The following is a 19,596-nucleotide window of genomic DNA, read 5'->3' as shown; positions in this document are numbered from 1 at the left end:
CCAAAAAACTAAGAACATCCGAAGGCTTCGAAAATTTTTGACGTTCTTATAAAAAAAAAACGTGTAACATGATTTACAATCGGGTCTCTCTTATTCCTAATACCTATCACTCTGGGTTTACAATTGGGTCTTCCTTAATCCCGAGCGCCTATATCACCCTGGGTTAACATCGGCTTTCTATTATCCTGAGAGCTCATCACTCGGTTTTAAAAAAGTGTTTACAATTGGGACTTCCACTTTCACACGTACACTGAAGTTGAGCCTAGTGCTTTAGCACGTTACAATTTAACAAAACTTTTTAGAGTAGATTTAATTTGTTGCAGTAGCGTAGCCAAGAAGGGCGCAAAATTTGCGTAGGAGAGTAGATTTTCATGACATTGTAATTATCTATTCATGGTATTAAAAGATAATTATAATGGCATAAAAATCTGCTCTCCTACACAAATTTTGCACCCGCCCCTCTTGGTTACGCTACAGAGTGAATGTTTGCACACATCACTAATGCTGTATGTAAACCTAAGTTAGAGGAAGTGATAACATAAACAATTTCTGTTTCCCACAAGAAGGCTTTTTATCACAATTTTCATCAATACTTGACAGCACTTAGATATCTCAACAAATGCTATCAAAATATAGTACATACGCGTTTTTTTATTAGAACATACAACATTTTTGAAGCCTTTGGATGTTCTTAATTTTTTGAGTTTTAAGCCTAGAGATGTTCTTAACATGTTTTTATTTCGACCATTATTGTCTGTGAATAACTTTGACCAGTTCCCTAAGAAATAAGGTGTTTTTGAGTCCACAAAGCCTTAAAATGTTCTTAACTTGTTCTTTACACTTTGGCCAGCGAAGCTTATATAGTTTGTTCTTATGAAAAAGAACGTGTAATGGTTAACTGCCGCAGTGTTAAGTAGAGCGTCCCACTATGGTGGGCTACTTGGGGTCGTAGGTTCGATCACCGCTTGGATCATACCAAAGATTTATGAATAGACCCTCAACAAAATCTCTATATAAACATACACACACTTTTTGTAAGCATCCCCGTTTTCGGATTTTTAGTGCCGGGGTTGCTTAATTAATATTCTTGCTCATAATTTCTGAGAAATTTGCTAACCACATCATATTTATACCACATTTTTGGGTATTGGGTGAAGGGCTATTATTTGCCATGGTTAGATTGTTGGAGCCTGACTTTTAGTAACCTGGCTGTTTAAAAAATTACTAGTTAACCTAACCACAATTTACTGTCCTCGAAAAAATAGTCATTCCATGCATCGAACAATAGAATTTTTATCTGACTAGCCACGTCATGTTTTTTCTGGAATTTTTTATTTATTTAATGATGTGTTAACGACGTCAAGTCTCGTGACAATACTACGCTACAACAAATCAGATTAAAAGTATCAGCGAGTGAGAGAGATAAATACAGTGTGTTTTTATTAATCAGGTTGTTTTTATCATTACAACAGTTTAAGCATAGAACATAAACATTGAATTCCTGTATTTTGATGATATAAGTGCTTTAACGGCTTACACGGTCACAGTAACACCGATATAGTTGATACAGGAGCTTGTTTTTGTGTTTTTGATCAGATGGTTCGAGTATAATTTTGCTGATTGATGTTGTAGTTGTGTTTTTTCAGACTGTATCAATTCAATAAAAACAGTTTTAAACCAAGATTTGAGATTTGACCAGCCAGATTGTCGCAGTCAGGTAGTTTGTCGTTCTTTATGAAATTTGTCGTTCTTTTTGACTACTTTTAGTAATGCAGAATTTTTTACACACCCCTGTGTCACATAATCACTGGGACCCAAGCCCCACTGGAAAATTTGGCAAAAATTCGTCTTCGGTGGGAAAATACCCTGGAATATCAACCCCACTGGGAAAATGACTTTGATTTCATCCCCATTAGAAATTCAATGTTTAAAAATTGTACTCCAAAACCATCCCCACTGGATTTTTTAACCTTGGAACAATAGAATTTCTATCCCCATCGGGATTTCAATAGGAATTTTTATCCCCACTAATAGGAAAAAAGTTCCACAGGGCTGTGAGACAGGGGTGTGTTACTTGATGGTTTTTGACGCTTTCATTCTACTAGACATATCAGTACTGACTTTCTTGTGTATCCCTTCTGCTTATCTGTCTGTCTACTTATCTATTCATCTCATTATCTGTCAAGGGACTGAACTGTCTTCCGATATTACTGACAATATTGCACCGTTACCGGCAATGTAACGAATGACCCTTGTGTTTGTTCACACAGTGTTTCATATCACTGCGTATTATGTTACATTCACTTATTAAAACTTATTAATTTATGATTTTTCAGTAATATAACAAGGAAATCAGACTAGACATTTAGTCAAATTTAGTATGGTAGATTCATTATTTTCACATATTATGAATTTTTTTTATAAGAACGAGCAAATTTTTGTTGAGGCTCGCCTGTTCTTATTTATTTGGCACCGTCAGCCTCAAATTGTTCTTATTCTCATCTTCTTATGGGTAAAATTGGGTATTTATAAGGGTTTGTTCCCTATTTTTACTTTCTCATTTGCGTGAAATCCTTCCATTACAGACTCTAAATTTTCCAATTTTTTGAGATTTCTGAGCTCTATTGTTCTTATAAGAAAGACTGTACAGTATTGTTACAAGGCTTACAAGAATTTTGTGAATAAAAAGTCATATCTAAATATCATCAAAGTTATGAACATTGCGGATAAGATTGTTAAATGAGATATGAACGTTCTGCACCTGCTGGTATGCGGAAAATTTCACGTTTTTTTTGTTTAAAAATGCTGTGTAAGCAAATGGTTAAAACGTTAAATTTTGTCCTTAAAACTCTGTATCTATACAATTTAGAACTCATATTTTAGAATTATTGGTATTTAGACTTGGCTAAATGGGAAAAACCTGAGACGTGTGAAACATACCTTCAAATTGATAGAGTTGTTTTATGTAATCTTACATAGGTTTGCAGTAGCGTAGACAGGAGGGGCGCGCGAAATTTGTGTAGGAGAGCAGAATTTTATGACACTGTAATTATCTATTCATAATGAAAAAAAGATCATTAGAGTGAAAGAGTCCAGGAAGTTTCAGTCATTTTTTTGCAGATTTGTTTTTGTTGTTCAACAATCTCTTATTCTGCGGTCGGTTTATCTGAATTTTTTTGTTTGGATAGGTTTCAGTAAAATTTTCCGTAAAAAAACGAGAAAAGACTTGACTTTATATTTTTGGCAGCCTGGTTGTTAAAGAAGAGAGCCTTTAGTAACCCAAACTGTATCTCAATTCCATATCTGAATTTATTTTTAACTGGCCCTGACCCCCTTGCATAGGTTATCATATATCTCAATAATGTGAGCAAAATCATTGTTCCCAACTTACAGTAAAAGTTTTTGTTGAGTAATTCACTTTTAAATGATTTTCAGTCTCTATGGGTATATCACTTTGAGTCAGCTAAAGTTTTAAAGGCCCTTTTTACGCCAGCTCTAACTTAACACCGGTACCTTTTAGGTCTGAGGCCAAGAAATAACGCCAATAAGGGCCGATAAGGTACCGAGAAGACAACCAGACTGTTTTGACAATTGCACGAATGTTAGTATAAAAGACAGATATGGGAGTGAGTGAGTTATCGAAAATTGAAAGTGATACTTGGGGCACACTGTATTGCAACAGTAAAAGTATCAAGTATCACTTTCTCTCACAGTTCATTCTACTGTGGCGGAAGTTTTGGCCGTTGTTTTGATTGATTAATATGATAATATTTTGATTATTGACATTCTCGTTAAATATACCACCTTAACTTGTCAACCATTGGTTTGACGTAACCGTTACCGGTGTATTGTTCTTTCTTTTTTGTTTAAAATGAATTGCTTTAAAGTATATATTCTAAGAAAATGCTATGCTATGCTAATTAGTTCAAACTTGAAATCATTCTATTTACACAGATCTATGCGGATGTTAAGATGTCTAAGAGGTTAAAATATGGTTCTTCATTTGCTATCATAGGTTTGGGCCTCCTATTACTTTTTACTGACTTCAGCATCACATTTCAGGGCGGCTGATGGCGGCTAGAGAGTTTAAGATCAAGCTTAAAGCCCTAAAGGGGCTGGATAGAGAACTCTAAGACAAGAAATGAAATTATAACCCATCCGAACGTGAGCCGCATGGTTTTTACATTAACGCTGGATTGAAAGTAAGATATATATCGCTAGTTCTCGAAAGATATGCTGTGTGAAAACAAGAAAGTGCTAGGTTCAATCCGTCATTCTAAATTCGGCTCAAAGGTTTGACTTTTTTGATTGGGAAAGGTCGAAGATTGCACTCTAGCCCTGTTAACATAATGGTTTTAACGCAGATTTGAATCTTTTTGCATCACGACTGATCTGTTTGTTGTTTTTTTTTATTGTAGAGTTATTGTAGTGTGAATTATAATTTATTGTTTTATATTGACTATATTCAGCTCTAAATTTTGTACATATTGTCGCACACCGTCGTTTTGCATAAGATTCACTTTCCCGTGCATTAAGATTCTCCTCACTTTTCCGGAATATTCCTGCTTTTTTCCCGGGTTAACCGGCATGAGATTGTAAAGGGTTTATTTCCAAAGGTATGGAAAATCTTGTATATTTACTTGCGAAACAGTTTAACTATCCGACGCTCGATTTTCAACTCCTCCGGAGTTCAGGTCTTTTTCCGATAGAAAAGTGGCAGTGGAGTCTTAGTGCGGAAATGGGAATCTTATGTAAGACGACGGTATTCATATATAGTCAATGTTTTAACGCCCTCGTATCACTGTCCCGGTTGGACGCCCCCGTCCCCGTACCTACTGAAATTCGAATTCAAAACCCGAACCCATTAAAAAAGATTTTCTACCCCCATCTGCATGGATTAGTTAATTCCTATCCCCTGTATCCCCCTGGAATTCTCATTGGGTCACTGAGACAGGGGTGCAAGTTTTTCATCTTTATATTTTCCTCGAATATTTGTTAATCCCGATATGCAAATATTTTTCAAAAATTGAAATTACGATCTGTAATGAAGGGGTGGTTCAAGGCCAGTTTGCAGAGTATGACAAGGCACTCGAGGAAGAAATCGAAAATACCAAGTTCCGCACTGGAAGAATGCACCTGATATTTTATCGTCCGGACAGGGTCCATCTATACCTCGAAAATTGGCCCAAAAAGGCAAAAAATTGCTAAAGTTAGCTGCACTTGAGGAGAAAATAGCGGAACTCTGCACTTGGGGTTAAAAAACCGTTCTGCACTTGCACCTGAAAACCTCAAATTTTGCACCTGCACTCGACTTTTTCCGAGTTGAGCAAACGTGCCAAACTCTGCAGAAACTGGGCTCCAGGTTGAAGGTAAATTTTTTATAAATATAATTTTTAAATAGCAAAACTCGTTGTTCTTTCAGCATTATTTATTTCAAAAAAATATCTAACAAAAATATTAACATACTAAACGACTACCAAATAATTATAATTGCCAGTCCAAGAAGAAATCTCTATGCTAACCTAACCAAACCAATATCTGATGATCCACTAACAACTTTGTCAAAAATGGTCAAGAATAATGAAACAACCCCCTTATACAGCCCAACAGAAAAGTAAGGTATTTTTTACTAATTTCAATTAATTTGCAAATATACTAACCTTTCTTTCATGATTATTTTATAGGTGGCAGCCTTGAGTTAAAGCATTATAAGGTCTCTGAGAGTCACTGGCCCTGATTTAATTCGGGTCGAACTTTACCTAGAATTAAACAGAAAAGCAGCCAAGTTTTAATAAAATTTACCATACCTAGCCTCGTCGCTCCTTAGTTTTCGAAGTCACTGAAATCAGGTAAGTTTGATCAATTGTTACACGCTTTTTCTTATAAGAATTGTGTTTTTGAAAGTATCGAACCCAGGGATGATTAGCAATTTACAGTTAAAAATGCTCTACAAATGGCATTCTTAGGTTCTGTTGCCAAATTCCATGATTGTGGTATTCTTAGTATCTCTTTAATCTTTTGGCCAATTTCATCATGAATATTCTCATGAAACATTGCATGTAATCAATCCAGATACATAGATTTTTAGATAATAGTTAAAAAATAATTACAAAAGCGAATTACTGATAAAAAAATGGTCAAGAGCAACCAAGTTACGCCTTTGGGCCAACGGAAGCACAAGTAAGACATTTTCGCACTTTTCTTTGTTTTTTTTACTCGTAAAAACTATCGCGAGCAGTCACTTTTGAGATTTCGTTATTCTTTTGAAGATGAAAGTTTTTGCTCGCGAAAGTTTAAAATATTTTGTTGGCATCTATTACAAACTATGTGTTGGGAGAAGAGATATCTTATATAAAACACTAGATACTAAAGGCGTACTTTTTTTCTCTAGCAATGGCAGTTGAATCAAAACATGTGCCATCTTTACTGAGCAAATACAGAGCTGTTGCCTACTTTTTAAATGACACATACATTCTGCTTCGATTAGAAACACAGTAGCTCTTTAGTGTTTTATATAAGATATCTGTGGTTGGGAGTAAAATAAGCACTACGTCATCAGATTTCTTGATCCTCTTCTTGAGAGAGTCGAAATGAGTAATTCTATTTTCGGTTATCGATGCAATAATGCCTCCACTAATAACTAAATAATGAAGGAAGCCTGGTTAATTGTTTTATTATCTTAACTTAGCTTGTTTGAAGTGTGTCTCGAATTCTCAAAGAATCTGCATAAATAAGATCTGAATGAAAAAATCAGCTTTGATAGAATTTAAATTGCAACGCTTTTTGGACCTACCCCGGTGGGGTGGAGGTCCTATAAATTAACCCGTGTTCGTTAGTTCGTTCGTTAGTACGTTAGTTACCAACTTTTCTCGAGATTGGCTCATTCAATTAGTATAAACCCTCGAATGTGACGGAGCCCGATTTTCGAAAAAAAAATTTTTCCGGCCGGTAGAACCGGAAATGTCCCGAAGAAAGCGGTTTTTTGAGATTTTCTCGAGATTTTATCATTAGTTTTTTGCGATTTTTTGCACATAGATGCACATTAGTATTGCCGAAAAGGTGTCGAAAACCGTTTGCCGAAAAAAAATTTTTTCCGGTCTGTAGAACCGGAAATGTGCCGGAAATCGTCGTTTTTTCACATTTCCGTCACATTTTTTGAACTTATTTAATTGTTTCTTTACAGAAAAATGTTCTTTATGATAATGCCCAAAACTTAGCATCGTTTGATTTCCAAAAAAATCATCCTTTGAATCCGGAACTCCTTAAAAATCGCCGGAACAGCCGAAAACCAGCGTAAAATGGTTTTCCTTCATTTTTTCAACTTATACTCGACAGATTTTCATGATTTTTTGCACAATGATGTAAAATGGCAATGCCCAAAATGTGACGGAGCCGAGTCTGATTCCTTTAAAACGGAATTTTCCGGGCGGAAATACCGGAAATATGCTGGAAATCACAGTTTTTGGGTATTTCGGTCAGCATTTTAGAAACAGTAATGGTAAAGCATTGCATAGGAATCTTTTGATTTTTGGTACAGAGATGCAAAATGGTAATGGCCAAAATGTGACGGAGCCCGATTTTTGAAAAAAAAAAAATTTGGGTAAATTTGGGCCAAAAAAGGCTAAAAAACGGGTTTTTGGACTTTGTGAAATATTGGATCATTGTTTTTTTCTGATTTTGTGCATAAAAGTAGGTAAAAGATGGCTCAGGCAGATTTTTGTAAAAAATTTTTCGGCTCAAAAAATTCATCTTTATCTATAAGAATCACTATTAATACATTCTTAGCCGAATTACTCAATTTTTTGAGGAGATAGATGTTTTTTTTGTTCACGAAGTCTTTAATATGAAAGAATATTTAAAGAGCATGAAATTTTGGTTTCTAAACGTTTTTTTTATAAGAAACAAACGACTAATTTTAATAGATCGTCACTATTTGTGTTCTGAATGATTGTTTAATGGTCACGTCACGTAGATATCAATTATAAATGTGTTAAATGCATAACCAGGTAGGTCCATAAAAGTATCACTTGCTTCCTCGTTAAAACAGATAACTACGTGTGGAAAAAAGTTGTTCCTTGCTATTTCTGAAGGGAAATCTAATTTGTTCGAATTACAGAAAGATTCGAATTAAAGATGATTACTCATTGTAGGCTTGTGCAATAACTTTTGAATCTTCGCTTATAACGTTCCCACATCGATAAGAAATTCTGGATGATCATTGCTTCTAATGACCGATACAGGGATGTACAGTAAGGTTTATAGAAGAATGGACTTAAAACTTGGTTCATTTTTTAATCATTTATTTCGAAAAAGGGTGACCCTGAAGGTGACTGAAGTTCCAATTCTTCTCAAAATTTTCACTTTTTCCCATGGAAATTCTTTTCAGATACCCTCTGGAGAAATATTCCTATGTATATAAACGACATAACCCATTGTCAGTAAATCCTGCCACTATTCTAATGGAGAGCTAGACAAACACGGCTTTGCTAATGTTACCTCCTGAGGTCTTTACTAATTATGTCTGCAAATATTCCATTCAAAACATAATTTAATTGATATATCCATGAATGATAAGTGGTGCTAGCTTGAATTTTAAACCATTTTAATCGGGCTTACCCTCTCTCTTATTACAATCTATAATTACCCCCTGTTTTAAAGCTTTCAATATAGTTTTTAATGTTTTTCTCATAATCTTAAAATTTGCTTCGTATGGTATTCTTATGTTAGTCTAATCTCATTGAAAAAATTTTTTGATTCTCTAAATTCCTACAAGTCTTGCTCTGGACTTCGATTTGATTTAAGAAACAATGTTGTTTAAAGCATTTTGTATAGAAAGACGTGGTTTTTGGGGGAAAGATTTCAAGAGACTTCGAACAACAAAATGGTACCGAACATCTTCTATTTTGATGAGCCAAGGTAAAACATATACTCATAGCCTATACTTTTGCTCTCAACTCAAACCTCTATAACTCGAATGTCAGGTAACATTATAAACCTTACTCCATAACTCTATGTTTCCTTAACCCGAACAATTATGTATTCCCCATGCGTGTTAGAGTTATATAGACTTGACTGTACTGTTGTTCTCTATTGTTGAGCTGCAACCCGAGAATGTCTGTTTGTCCTTTTTGGACCTACCTGGAGGTTCTATAAATTAACCTGTACCTAAAAAGTTTTAAGTAGTTAGAGTTTTCCACACTTGATGTCTGGAAAAATCTCCGTAGATCTTTTCACTTTTTTTATTTAGTTTTGAGGCCTAAACACGAGTTTTACCTTCCAAACTAAGGCAGGCTAATACCTAAGCTTACCTAATGGTCTTACAGTTGGACCAAGGAGTGATGTAATTTTATACAGTATTTCGGACTCATTTTGCTACATAGAATCTCTCAATACATTTCGTGGTGAAAATCAACACCGTTTTTCTTATCGACCCGAAAGCTGGAATTTGACCTTTGTTTGTCACCATGACTGTTTAATCGTAGTGTATTGGTAGATCATCCAGCTACGGTTTGCAAGGTTGCGGGTTCAACCCTCAGCCGGGTCATACCAAAGATGCCAAAAATCGTACTTGATGTCTTTCTGCTTGATGCTCAGCAATTAAGAGAAGGATCAAGGGTAAGTGGAGCAATTCAGGTAGAAAGAGTGGCGCCCTCCCCTACCTTCGGGTAGATAGCTACCGAAAGAGGAGCGGTGTTTGTGCTGGTTTGATTGATAACTTTATCATTGGGCGTCGCGAGTTCAGAGTAATCATTAAAAATTAATTTTCTTGTCTGATCATATTTTCGTAACGAGACATCAAAATTTATTTTGCATTTAAGATAGTTTGATTATTAAATGTCTGAAGAAAGTCATTACAGTCTTTACAATAAGTGTTACATAGAATTCACATTTTAATATACAGTAAGATTATTCTAATAATAAGAATATTACTAACTAAAAAAATCTAACACAGGCATTATTGCATTTGTCATATATTATATATCAAAAAGGTATGACTAATTATGTGGGTCAAGTTATCTGAGATTTTTACCTGTGTGCTAGGTTTCACAAAAGAATATAAAAGATTTTACTAAGGAACTGACTATATGATCGAGTGCTTGTCACTTAATTTACTACCGCAAAAACATTCTAGTGGTTTTTTCACGGATCATGTTTTGTGGATTGCCTTTAAGGATTGCCTAATACAAAGAAATTGTGGTTTTTTCACAAAAAATACCTTCTCTTTGATAAAGCATTTGACAGGATTTTTGTATAAAGGATAGTGAGAAAACTTGTTCATATAAATCACAGAACGATGTGTAATTTCATTGAAAAAGGGTATGGATCTTATTTCTGAATTCTTCACTAAAACTACCTTTATTTTCTTCTTTTTTTGCTTCTTATAGAGACAGGATTGGTGATGTTAAGGATAAGAATGATACAAAGGAGGAGGTCCAATCAGAGAATCCTCTTCCTTCTCCCGGTGTTGCAGCTCCAACCGTAGATTTACGGTGATAGAATTTAGCATGGTTTTAATGCAATGTGGAACACTCTCCTCGACTTTCTGTTTTATACTTTTCTTTCTTTTTTTCTTCTACAAAATGTCCTCGAGGGTTTTCCTACCTGTATGTTTGTTTTTATTCAAAATGCAGAAGATGAGAAAATTAGGCTTCTCGAAATCCTGGGAAAGGATGTGCTTAGGCAAAACGGGGGCTTCGGCAAAACAGGGGCTGGATATGTGCCAGTCATAAGAGCTCCACTTTCACACCCTCGAAAGTCCCTCGAATATTGATCCCATCAAATGGTCATAAATTCTCGAAATTCTAGCTAAACTTTTTGAGTATCTTAGTCTTTTCCCTGGGCTTGAAATGCATTAAAAGTCGCTCAGCAAAGTAATGTTGTCTTTGGAACTTCTGTAATTGAACGACTGATAGCTTCCTTCTATGACAGACAGACTTTTTTCATGCCGACAAATCCCAGATACCGTATTACTTCGAATAAACGCCCTTCTTTTAAACGCCCCCTCGAATAAACTCCCCTACTAAAAACCAAAACATTTACAGTTGATTTAGGCTCTATATTCCTTAAAATCCTTGAACCATTCGAAAAGAACTCAGTTCAAAATCTCACCTTATCTGATGTCATGAAACTCTTAATCTGTTTAACTCTCTTTTCTTTACAGAACTGGTTCTCCGCTCCTCCCAAACAAATATGGCAGCGCAAACACATCACCCACCCATCAAAAAGGAGACCAGCAGCTCACAAAATTGCGTGTCCAGAACATATGTTGCGGAAAAGAAGCAACTCTTGTCAAAAATACGTTAGCCGATCTTCCCGGTATCTTATCCGTCAATATCAACGTCATCGGTCGTATAGCGTACGTCAAACATGAACCTGCCGTTATCTCGACCACTCAGATTATTGATAAACTGAATGCATTGCATCTTGGGATATCTTTGATGGAAAGCGGACAAGACGCAGCTACCAAGGAGAACGCCAGAGCTAAACGCTGGATTTGGATACGTGCAGCAAGTGTCATCACACAAACTCTTTTGTTTTGTGCCATTATAACTGCAACGGCTCTCAAAGAGAACTGGGACAAATGGGTTGCTATCCCCATTCTAATTTTAGGTGGCGCACCCATGATATATAAAGCAGCCATAGATGTTAAAAGATGTGTTATAGCTAATGTTAATTTGCTCATGTTAATAGCTGTGACCGGGACTCTTGTATTAAGAGAATGGCTGGATGGTTGTTTGATTGTTTATGTGTTCAGTATTGCAGAGTTGTTGTTGATGATTTGTTATTACAATGTGGAGAAAGGTTTATCAGGTGAGATACTTACTAGGAGGTATCAAGAATAAGATTGTCTAATCATCCATCGGGAACCTTGAAAAATCACACTATCTGCAAAAAAACAATGAAAGAAATTCAAATTTCAACTCAAATCAAATTCCAGCGGAAAAATGCAATGGAATTCCTTTGACCCTCTTGAATCCTTGAATATATCTACTTTTTCGGCCCCCCTATGGATTTAAACTTGAATGAATTTTTGATACAAAATCATGTTGACACCCTTATATATTGTTATCTTATAGGGAAACCATAATCGGGGAAAAATTCCCGTTGGGTAAAAATAAATTCGGGGAAAACTTTAAATATAGCCTAAAAGTTTTTTTTGGATTTTTTCATGTACCACCCACCACTCAGTACAACGAGGTTTTGGAAGATTTTGATAAAAACCACTCCCATCCTGGGGAAAGTAGATCTATTTGATCTTGGCTCAAATTTTCTCGGTCAAATACCTGCAACCTCGTCTCCGTGGTTTTATTTATATGAGGTTGAAATAGCTGTTCTTGTGAGTGTATCAACACAAAGACCTCTTTATTTTCAGCGTTACTGGTGTCAGCGCCGTCGACCGTTCTTTTGGCCGAAACGAACCAATCAGTGGATATCAAAGATGTTGCCATGGGAACAGTCATACTCGTCTGTGCTGGAGAACAAATCCCTCTGGACGGAAAGGTGAGCTACAAACTATCGAGGAAAGTTTAAACATAGGTACTACTATCTATTGAGTTTAAAGCCTGAAAAGAGTCTAAAAAAGTGTGAAGCCTCTGTTAGGGTTAGTGTCGAAATCATCAAAACGGACTGGGCCTAGTGATTTCTTTGTTTTTGAGAGGTACATTTTTCGAGATCTTTTCCGGCATTTGTGCGAGTGAAAGCGACGTTTTGTTTGGATGGGTAGTCACTGGTTTCATTTCTGACCCAAGAGATTAGCCATACAGGTTTTTGATTTGATGCCGCAATGAAGATGTCTAACCTTCACAGAGAACCAGCGAGACCTGTGAGACCACTAGGAAAGAAAGGCTTAATTTTTAAGAATCCTTTTTTTTATCCTTAAACTTTAGAATTGAATTCAAGATCTGCATTAGAGAAAGCAGTTGTATTTTGTAATTTAGTCTGCTATGGGAGGGTAGAAGGGTGTTCAAGTTAAGGAAAGTTCGAATTATAGAGCCTTATTCACTGTGTTTGCATATATATTTCTCCATCTAATTTTTCAGGTGATTAAAGGTAAAGCAGCAGTTGACGAGAGTTCAATTACTGGAGAAGCAACACCTGTTGGAAAATCCACAGATTCCACTGTCTTCAGTGGCACCGTTATTCAAAGTGGTTATCTTAAGGTTGGTAGTTTTTTCTGTTCAAATTTGAGAACAATGTTGAATTTTTCTATAATGTTTATGTATGTGCGTTTTTTTTGTGATAGAACCTGTTAGCTTCTGATTTGTCTACAATCAACGTCGAAATATATTTTGGCTCTTCTAACGTTTTTCAGAATTTATTAAAGGTCGGGCGAGAATTGCAGTTTCAGTACTTCCACCTTGCTTCATTGGATTTTTTGATTTGTGAGGGGTTAAGTGGTTTCCAGGCTATATTATCAGCTTTATTGGAATATTTTTGTGTGTTTACATCCTGAGATCCTAAGGGCCTAAGTTTTAAGTCTAATGTTAAAACTCAGAGTTAAAACTCTACTTCCGAACTGTACTTCAAAGCACTAAAAAATCACTTGCGGTTTTAAAGTTTTGAGAGAATTCCCCTTTGTGCCAATTGTTTCGGCGCAGATTATCCCAGAAATTCAAAAATGCCAAATTCTGCTCTGCGGGGGGTCTAAAATTACAAGAAATGCCAAAAATTCGAAAAATAACCCTTTTTGGACCTTTTTGAAGCATTTTCACTAAGTCCAAATCATTTTTTTGAGAAATATTTCCTTTTTTGAAATGGTCTTATTTACGTAAATCCAAAGATTTAGCCTTTACGCGGTGGGTATGTCTTTTGCCGAAACCTCCGTCGTGAAATAGTTGCCAATACCAAGAGCATATCTGATTTTGTTCCTGCTGATCAATTCTCGTTTAATTCCTATTCAGATTGAGACGACATCAGACTACAAGACGTCAACTTTATCGCGCGTTTCCGAATACATCGAAGAAGCAAAAGCTGCAAGTTCAAACACTGAAGAAATTCTCAACCGATTTGCAAAGTTTTATACACCCCTCATTGTCGGTGTTGCTTTGTTGATCTTCATCGTTCCTCTCATTGTTGGAAAAGTCAAGGTCAGAAATCGTTTTTGTTAATAGTAGGGGGCCAAGCCTGCTCAGAATTTCATGGTACCGATCATTTTCGTTTATTTTGATGAAAACCAGCTATTTCTCTACCCCTTATTTTCCCTTGCTATTTTGCCTATGGCGTCACTATTTTCGTCACAAAAAGTCGGCAAAAATGGGTGCGTACCTTAAGTGTCGGTTTTTTCACCTTTTAAAGTCTCTCTACGCAAATACCAATCATCCCTCAACCCTAGTGCTCCGGGTAGAGGTTCAACTTAAAAAGACTCTACCGTATTCCTTTGGTCTTTACAAACACGAGATGATTTTTGTTTCACTATTTTTGTAGAATGGTTTCACTACTGAGGATATGAAAATATGGTCAACACGTGCTCTGAAAGTCCTCGTGGTCGCTTGCCCATGTTCTCTCATCATAGCTGTTCCTGTCACAATGATTTCTGGTATATCACGTGCTTCTAAAGATGGTATCCTAGTTAAGGGGGCGCAATTTTTAGAAAAGATGGCGTCTATACAAATGTTTTGTTTTGATAAGACAGGCACGTTAACGGAGGGACGATTTCAAGTTGTAGCGGAACATCATGTGTCTGGAGAAAGGTATGTTTTATTACATAAAGGAAATTAATTCAATTAATCTGTTAAAGTAAAACTGGCTGGTAGTAATTATCAAAAGGTTTAGTTAATGTTACTCGGTTGGTTTTCTACGACAAAAAACTACTTGGCAGGTAAAAATGCCTTTTAAGTAAGCTTTTCCTAACACTATGTGAGTGAGATTCTTCAAAGCCATGTCAAAAATACATCTTTTTGGAACTATTACTGAAAGAATCCATTGAAATAATATAAACAACAACAACATTAGTGCTCTATACCCCTTTAACTGCCGTTCGTATTTTTTAAGGTTCGACCTATTTGCCACGGGAAAAAAAGAAGGTTCGACCTATTTGCCAGATGTCGGCATATGCCGACATGGGAAAAAGGTAGCGATTTTGACTTCATTTTTTGAATAATATATGTATATATATCAGCCAAGGACTATAATTTTGAGTTGAACATTGTTGAATAGTTATTTTTCAACATAGAAAAGCTTTTAACTATTAGCTTTTTTCATTTCAAACCATCTAATACAAAATCTTTGTAGAAGTGTTAAATTTTGCGGCAAAGGAATGGAAAGTGCCCATGTCGGCAAATCCCGACATCGGCAAAGAAATGGAAAGTGCCCATGTCGGCAAATCCCTACATCGGCAAAGAAATCGAAAATGCTCCTGTCGGCATATGCCGACATGGGCAGTTAAAGGGATACCAAGGTAGAGCTAAATTCAAAATTTATTTTTTTTTAAAAAAAATCAAAACATTACAGACTGTTTCACGCCAGAGACGATCATGAGATGTATGGATCATCAGATGTATGATGTATGAATTAAAATAATATAGAAAGTTTTAAGTCAACGCACAGCGCTCCACGTCTCACACATCATAATTGTTTCAACTAGAAATTTGCACGAGTTTCAATTCCACAGTTAATTTCGAAATGATTGGAAAACCGTGAAAGTTATTACCTTTCTTTTGATATTGTAATTAATTAACGTGTAAGAGCAATTAACGCAAAGGAGGCATGCACGACGCACTGGGTACGGCAGGTACGTCGGCTGCCGTACCAGATTTTCACAAAACAACCCTCTCCTCTTCGTTGGTAGAATTGCTTAAATTTCCTCATCCGCCGTATCAGATTTGAAAAGCTTCCGTCGTGCCTGAGGAGGGTGGGATTGAAAGTCGTACAAACGAATAGAATAAATTTGTGCAGAATTGTTACTATTTTTAGATTTGTTGTGGTGTGCTATTCGCAATATTTTATAATTCCTTCAGGTCAGATGCAGTGATGTACGCCGCTGCTTTAGAAACGAAATCGAGTCATCCAGTAGCTGCAGCCATAGTCAATCATTTCTCCGGTTGTATCACCGATAAAATCGAACAGTTCGGATCACAAATCAATCTCCCTGACGTCACCAAATTTAAAAACGAAGCTGGAATGGGTTTAAGTGGAGTTGTAAGCGAGAAAGAAGTTTTGGTTGGGAATCTTGATTTAATGCAGTTATATAGTGTCCTGGTTTCTGATAAGGAGAAAACACTTTTAGAGGATTGGTCTAACATGGGAAGGACGGTCGTTTTTGTTGCCAATGAAGGACGGGTATGTCACAACCCAGCTGGCACACAACGTTGTTTCAACGTTTATCTAACGTTATATGGACGTTGTGAATGTTAGAAAAATGTTGAAACAACGTTGTTTGTCAGCTGGGAAAGTTTTTTTTTTTTGCTGATACAATAGGCCTTTTCATAAGTTATTCTAAGTACAACGACTGCCTCGTTTTGTAACCATTACCAATGCGATTAAATTCCTTGGGCCTTTAAGTTTTGCTTTTATAAATAGAGTAAGAAAAAGTGAAGCCACTTATTTCCCATCCAGAACGCGCCTAGAACCCGCCGCAGTCATGACAACGGATTGTATCTAGTGGTTCCTTCGTTTTTGAGAATTGCATTTTTTTTTAATCTTACGATAGATTTTACTTTCAATCCGGCGTTTGTGTAGAAACCACGCGCGGGCGTTCTGGATGGGAAATTAAATAGCTTCATGTCCCATCCATAGGTTTCTACTCTAGACCCTTAGGGCTTTAACCCTTTCCGTGCCCACTATCCTTTTTCTAAGTTTTTTAAGAAAATCGCTAGTTCAAACTTACATCTCCGGATCTAGAAGAAGTTAAAGGCTGCTGGTTCATAGCTCGTTGGATAGCCGTGCAGACTTGACTGAATGATGGAAAGGTGCCCAGTGGTAAAAATTCAAATCAATTTGCTAAAGGACAGAATAAAGTAAAACAGGGCTAAATTTGGAGTTTCTTGGATCACTCGTTGAGCAAAAATGGTCAAACAACGGTAAAATCTCAAAAAAGTTGATTTTTGTCAAATTTTTGCATTTTTTTGATTTCTTGACTCTGGAAAATTAGTTACGAGTTAGACCGAAAACGACGATTTCTAACTCAAACTGGACATTACCTTTATATCCCATGTCAAATATACTTGACATTGGCACGGAAAGGGTTAAACTCAATGGTAAATGTGATTTTTCCCCTACTGCAAGAGCTTCGAACGGGTAATAAAGTGACGTCAAAAGACCTTGCTGTGTAGAATAGATGTTCCTGCGTAGAAAAATGCCGTGACATCTAGGCTAAGTCGGGTTAGACTTACTTTCACTGAGATATCCAATGATATAGTGAAAGAATATGTTTTTCAACATTTCAGTTAAGTCTTATATTGGGATTGGCGGATAAAGTTCGAGATTCTTCGCGAGAAACCATACAAGGATTGACCCAACATAATGTCCGGTGTTGTATGCTAACCGGAGATACAGAAGGGCCAGCCCGATTAATCTCGAACGAGACTGGTATCGTTGAATATTCGTTCTCTATGAAGCCACATGAAAAATATGAATGGTTAGTCAGTAAACAGGTATGTGTGAACTTTTTTTATTTAAGAACAATTTTATAAGAACAATGAGGCTCAAAATCGCCAAAAATTGACCCATTTGTCTAAAAACAATTTAAAAACTGATCCTGAAATTACTCAATTTCAAGCAATTTAAGGGTTAAAGTAGTAAAGATTGGGCATAACGCCTAAAATACCTCAATTACACCCTATAATAAGAACAGGATATGAGCAATTTGAGGCTCAAAGTGCCAAAAAAAATAAGAACAGCTGAGCCTCAGAAAGATTATACTGATTCTTATAAAAAAAGTGTAATACAGTGGAGTCTCTTTAACGCGAACCTCTATAGCTCATCGTCTCCCTATATCGAACAAGTTTCATGGTCCCTTCAGTTAACAATGTCTTCTAAGCCTTACTCCTCAAGGAGAATTGGACAATCAAAAAGTGTGTGAAAATACTTCGGTATAAAATTTTTTACCTTTCATCTTAGAAGCAGGACAAATTGAAAGTTGCAATGTGTGGTGACGGAGTTAACGATTGTCCTTCACTCGCCGCTGCCGATGTTGGTATCGCTATCGGCCCTACGGCCACTGGCCTAGCCGTCGACTCGGCCGGTATCACTCTAATGAGCGATGACCTTTCAAGAGTTGTGACTTTACTTTTGTTAGCCAAATATTGCCGTACAATAGTCTTTCAAAACATTATCGGTAGTATAGTAATCAAAGTGATTTTCGTTGCCGTAGCTTTAGCTAAAAACGGGATGTTATGGTTAGCCATTATAGCGGACGTGACTGGATTATTGTTCGTGATTGTGAACGGAATACGTCCCATGTATTTTAATAATGCGACGGAAAAATCGAAAGTGGTCTTGGTGGAGTCAATGAAGAAGCTTGAAGAGAAGGACGGTTCAAAGCTTATTTGAGTAACCACCGCAAGGCGCTTAAAGTACTCGCTCAGTTGATTTGAATTATATTGTTGCAGATTCTAATCATTGAATTTTTTTAAAGTCCATAGATATACTTATATATTTTCAACATTAATTTATTGGTTATCGTAGAAGATTGGTTTATTTTTTATCATAGGAAGAATTTACTTTAGCAGTCTTTTGTTTATATTGTAAACATTTTGTTGACTTGGTACTGTCCAATTTACAAATAACGTCAAATGCTGAAATGGGATGGGCGTTAGATGGGTAAGGGACCAAATAAGTTTATACCTGTATTTATCATACTCATGTGTTTTGAGGTTTTTGAATATCCTCAATTCAATTCCATCTGCTCTTCTGTTTCAGAATTTTTATAAAGCATATACTGTAGTTAGTCGAAAGCTAAAAATTTAACTTTATTGATATCTTAATTGATATATAAAATATAAGAAATTTTTTTGAACATTTTGACATTTTGGAAAAAGAAATATTTTGTCCTTGAAAAATAATATTTGAAAACCTTTCTTTGTTTGAAAACATCGTCGTTTTATTAACCTCACTATTAGTTCTAGTTCTAGTTTTATATTTGCATAAGACAAAAAATGCCTAATCTCGCAAATTCTACGTAAAAATACAAAAATGAAAAGGGTTAATAGCTATATGATAAAGATATAAAAAATTAGAATAAATAGGTAATTTATGCAATTTTAAATTAGATTTATTAGATTAAAATTCATTTAGGACTTCTTCGTCAAGCCCGGTGGTACCTAGGCAAGTGAAGGGTACCGGTATGTGCCGCCCTTAAAGACGCCTTTGGAACCTGGCAGTAGTTTGTTCCAATGTTAAGAGTTCACTATTCAAACGAATTTGGGTGGTCGGTAGAGAATTACTGGTCTGGAAGGCTTTTGTCTCTTTTTATTGTTAAAAGATGGAGCTTACGTACCAAAATCGATTTATTTAACTTTTTGACCATGTGATTAGAAAATAGACCAATCCCAAGAGGAGATTTTGGTAACGTGATAAAAAAGTATGCAAATTGCAACTTGTCTTTTGTTTGTAACAAAAGAAAATTGAACAAAAAGCTAAAACAATACATTGCCAGAC

At 36.0% G+C, this 19,596-nt stretch overlaps 1 protein-coding gene across 1 annotated transcript; it reads left to right on the top strand.

Moving 5' to 3' along the window:
- The first annotated feature begins 5,664 nt into the window (after nt 1–5,664).
- LOC136800306 (probable cadmium-transporting ATPase) lies at nt 5,665–18,754 on the top strand. Its single transcript, XM_067056937.1, has 10 exons — nt 5,665–6,180; nt 10,386–10,490; nt 11,162–11,811; nt 12,374–12,501; nt 13,041–13,160; nt 13,902–14,087; nt 14,425–14,690; nt 15,957–16,278; nt 17,385–17,591; nt 18,058–18,754. The coding sequence occupies exons 1-10, from the start codon at nt 6,134–6,136 to the stop codon at nt 18,487–18,489; spliced, it is 2,463 nt and encodes an 820-aa protein (XP_066913038.1). The 5' UTR covers nt 5,665–6,133; the 3' UTR covers nt 18,490–18,754.
- Nucleotides 18,755–19,596: the final 842 nt, after the last annotated feature.

Source organism: Clytia hemisphaerica, unplaced genomic scaffold (assembly GCF_902728285.1).
Source record: "Clytia hemisphaerica strain Z4C2 unplaced genomic scaffold, Clytia hemisphaerica genome assembly, whole genome shotgun sequence".
Lineage (NCBI taxonomy): Eukaryota > Metazoa > Cnidaria > Hydrozoa > Leptothecata > Clytiidae > Clytia > Clytia hemisphaerica.
The sequence above is the reverse complement of the archived record's forward strand: the minus strand, read 5'-3'. Positions and strand labels throughout refer to the sequence as shown.

Coding starts and splice junctions, on each gene's coding strand:
- LOC136800306 (XM_067056937.1), top strand. CDS start 6,134: ATGGTCAAGAGCAACCAAGTTACGCCTTTGGGCCAACGGAAGCACAA. Junction 11,812..12,373: donor TGTGGAGAAAGGTTTATCAG/GTGAGATACTTA, acceptor CTTTATTTTCAG/CGTTACTGGTGTCAGCGCCG. Junction 13,161..13,901: donor TTCAAAGTGGTTATCTTAAG/GTTGGTAGTTTT, acceptor ATTCCTATTCAG/ATTGAGACGACATCAGACTA.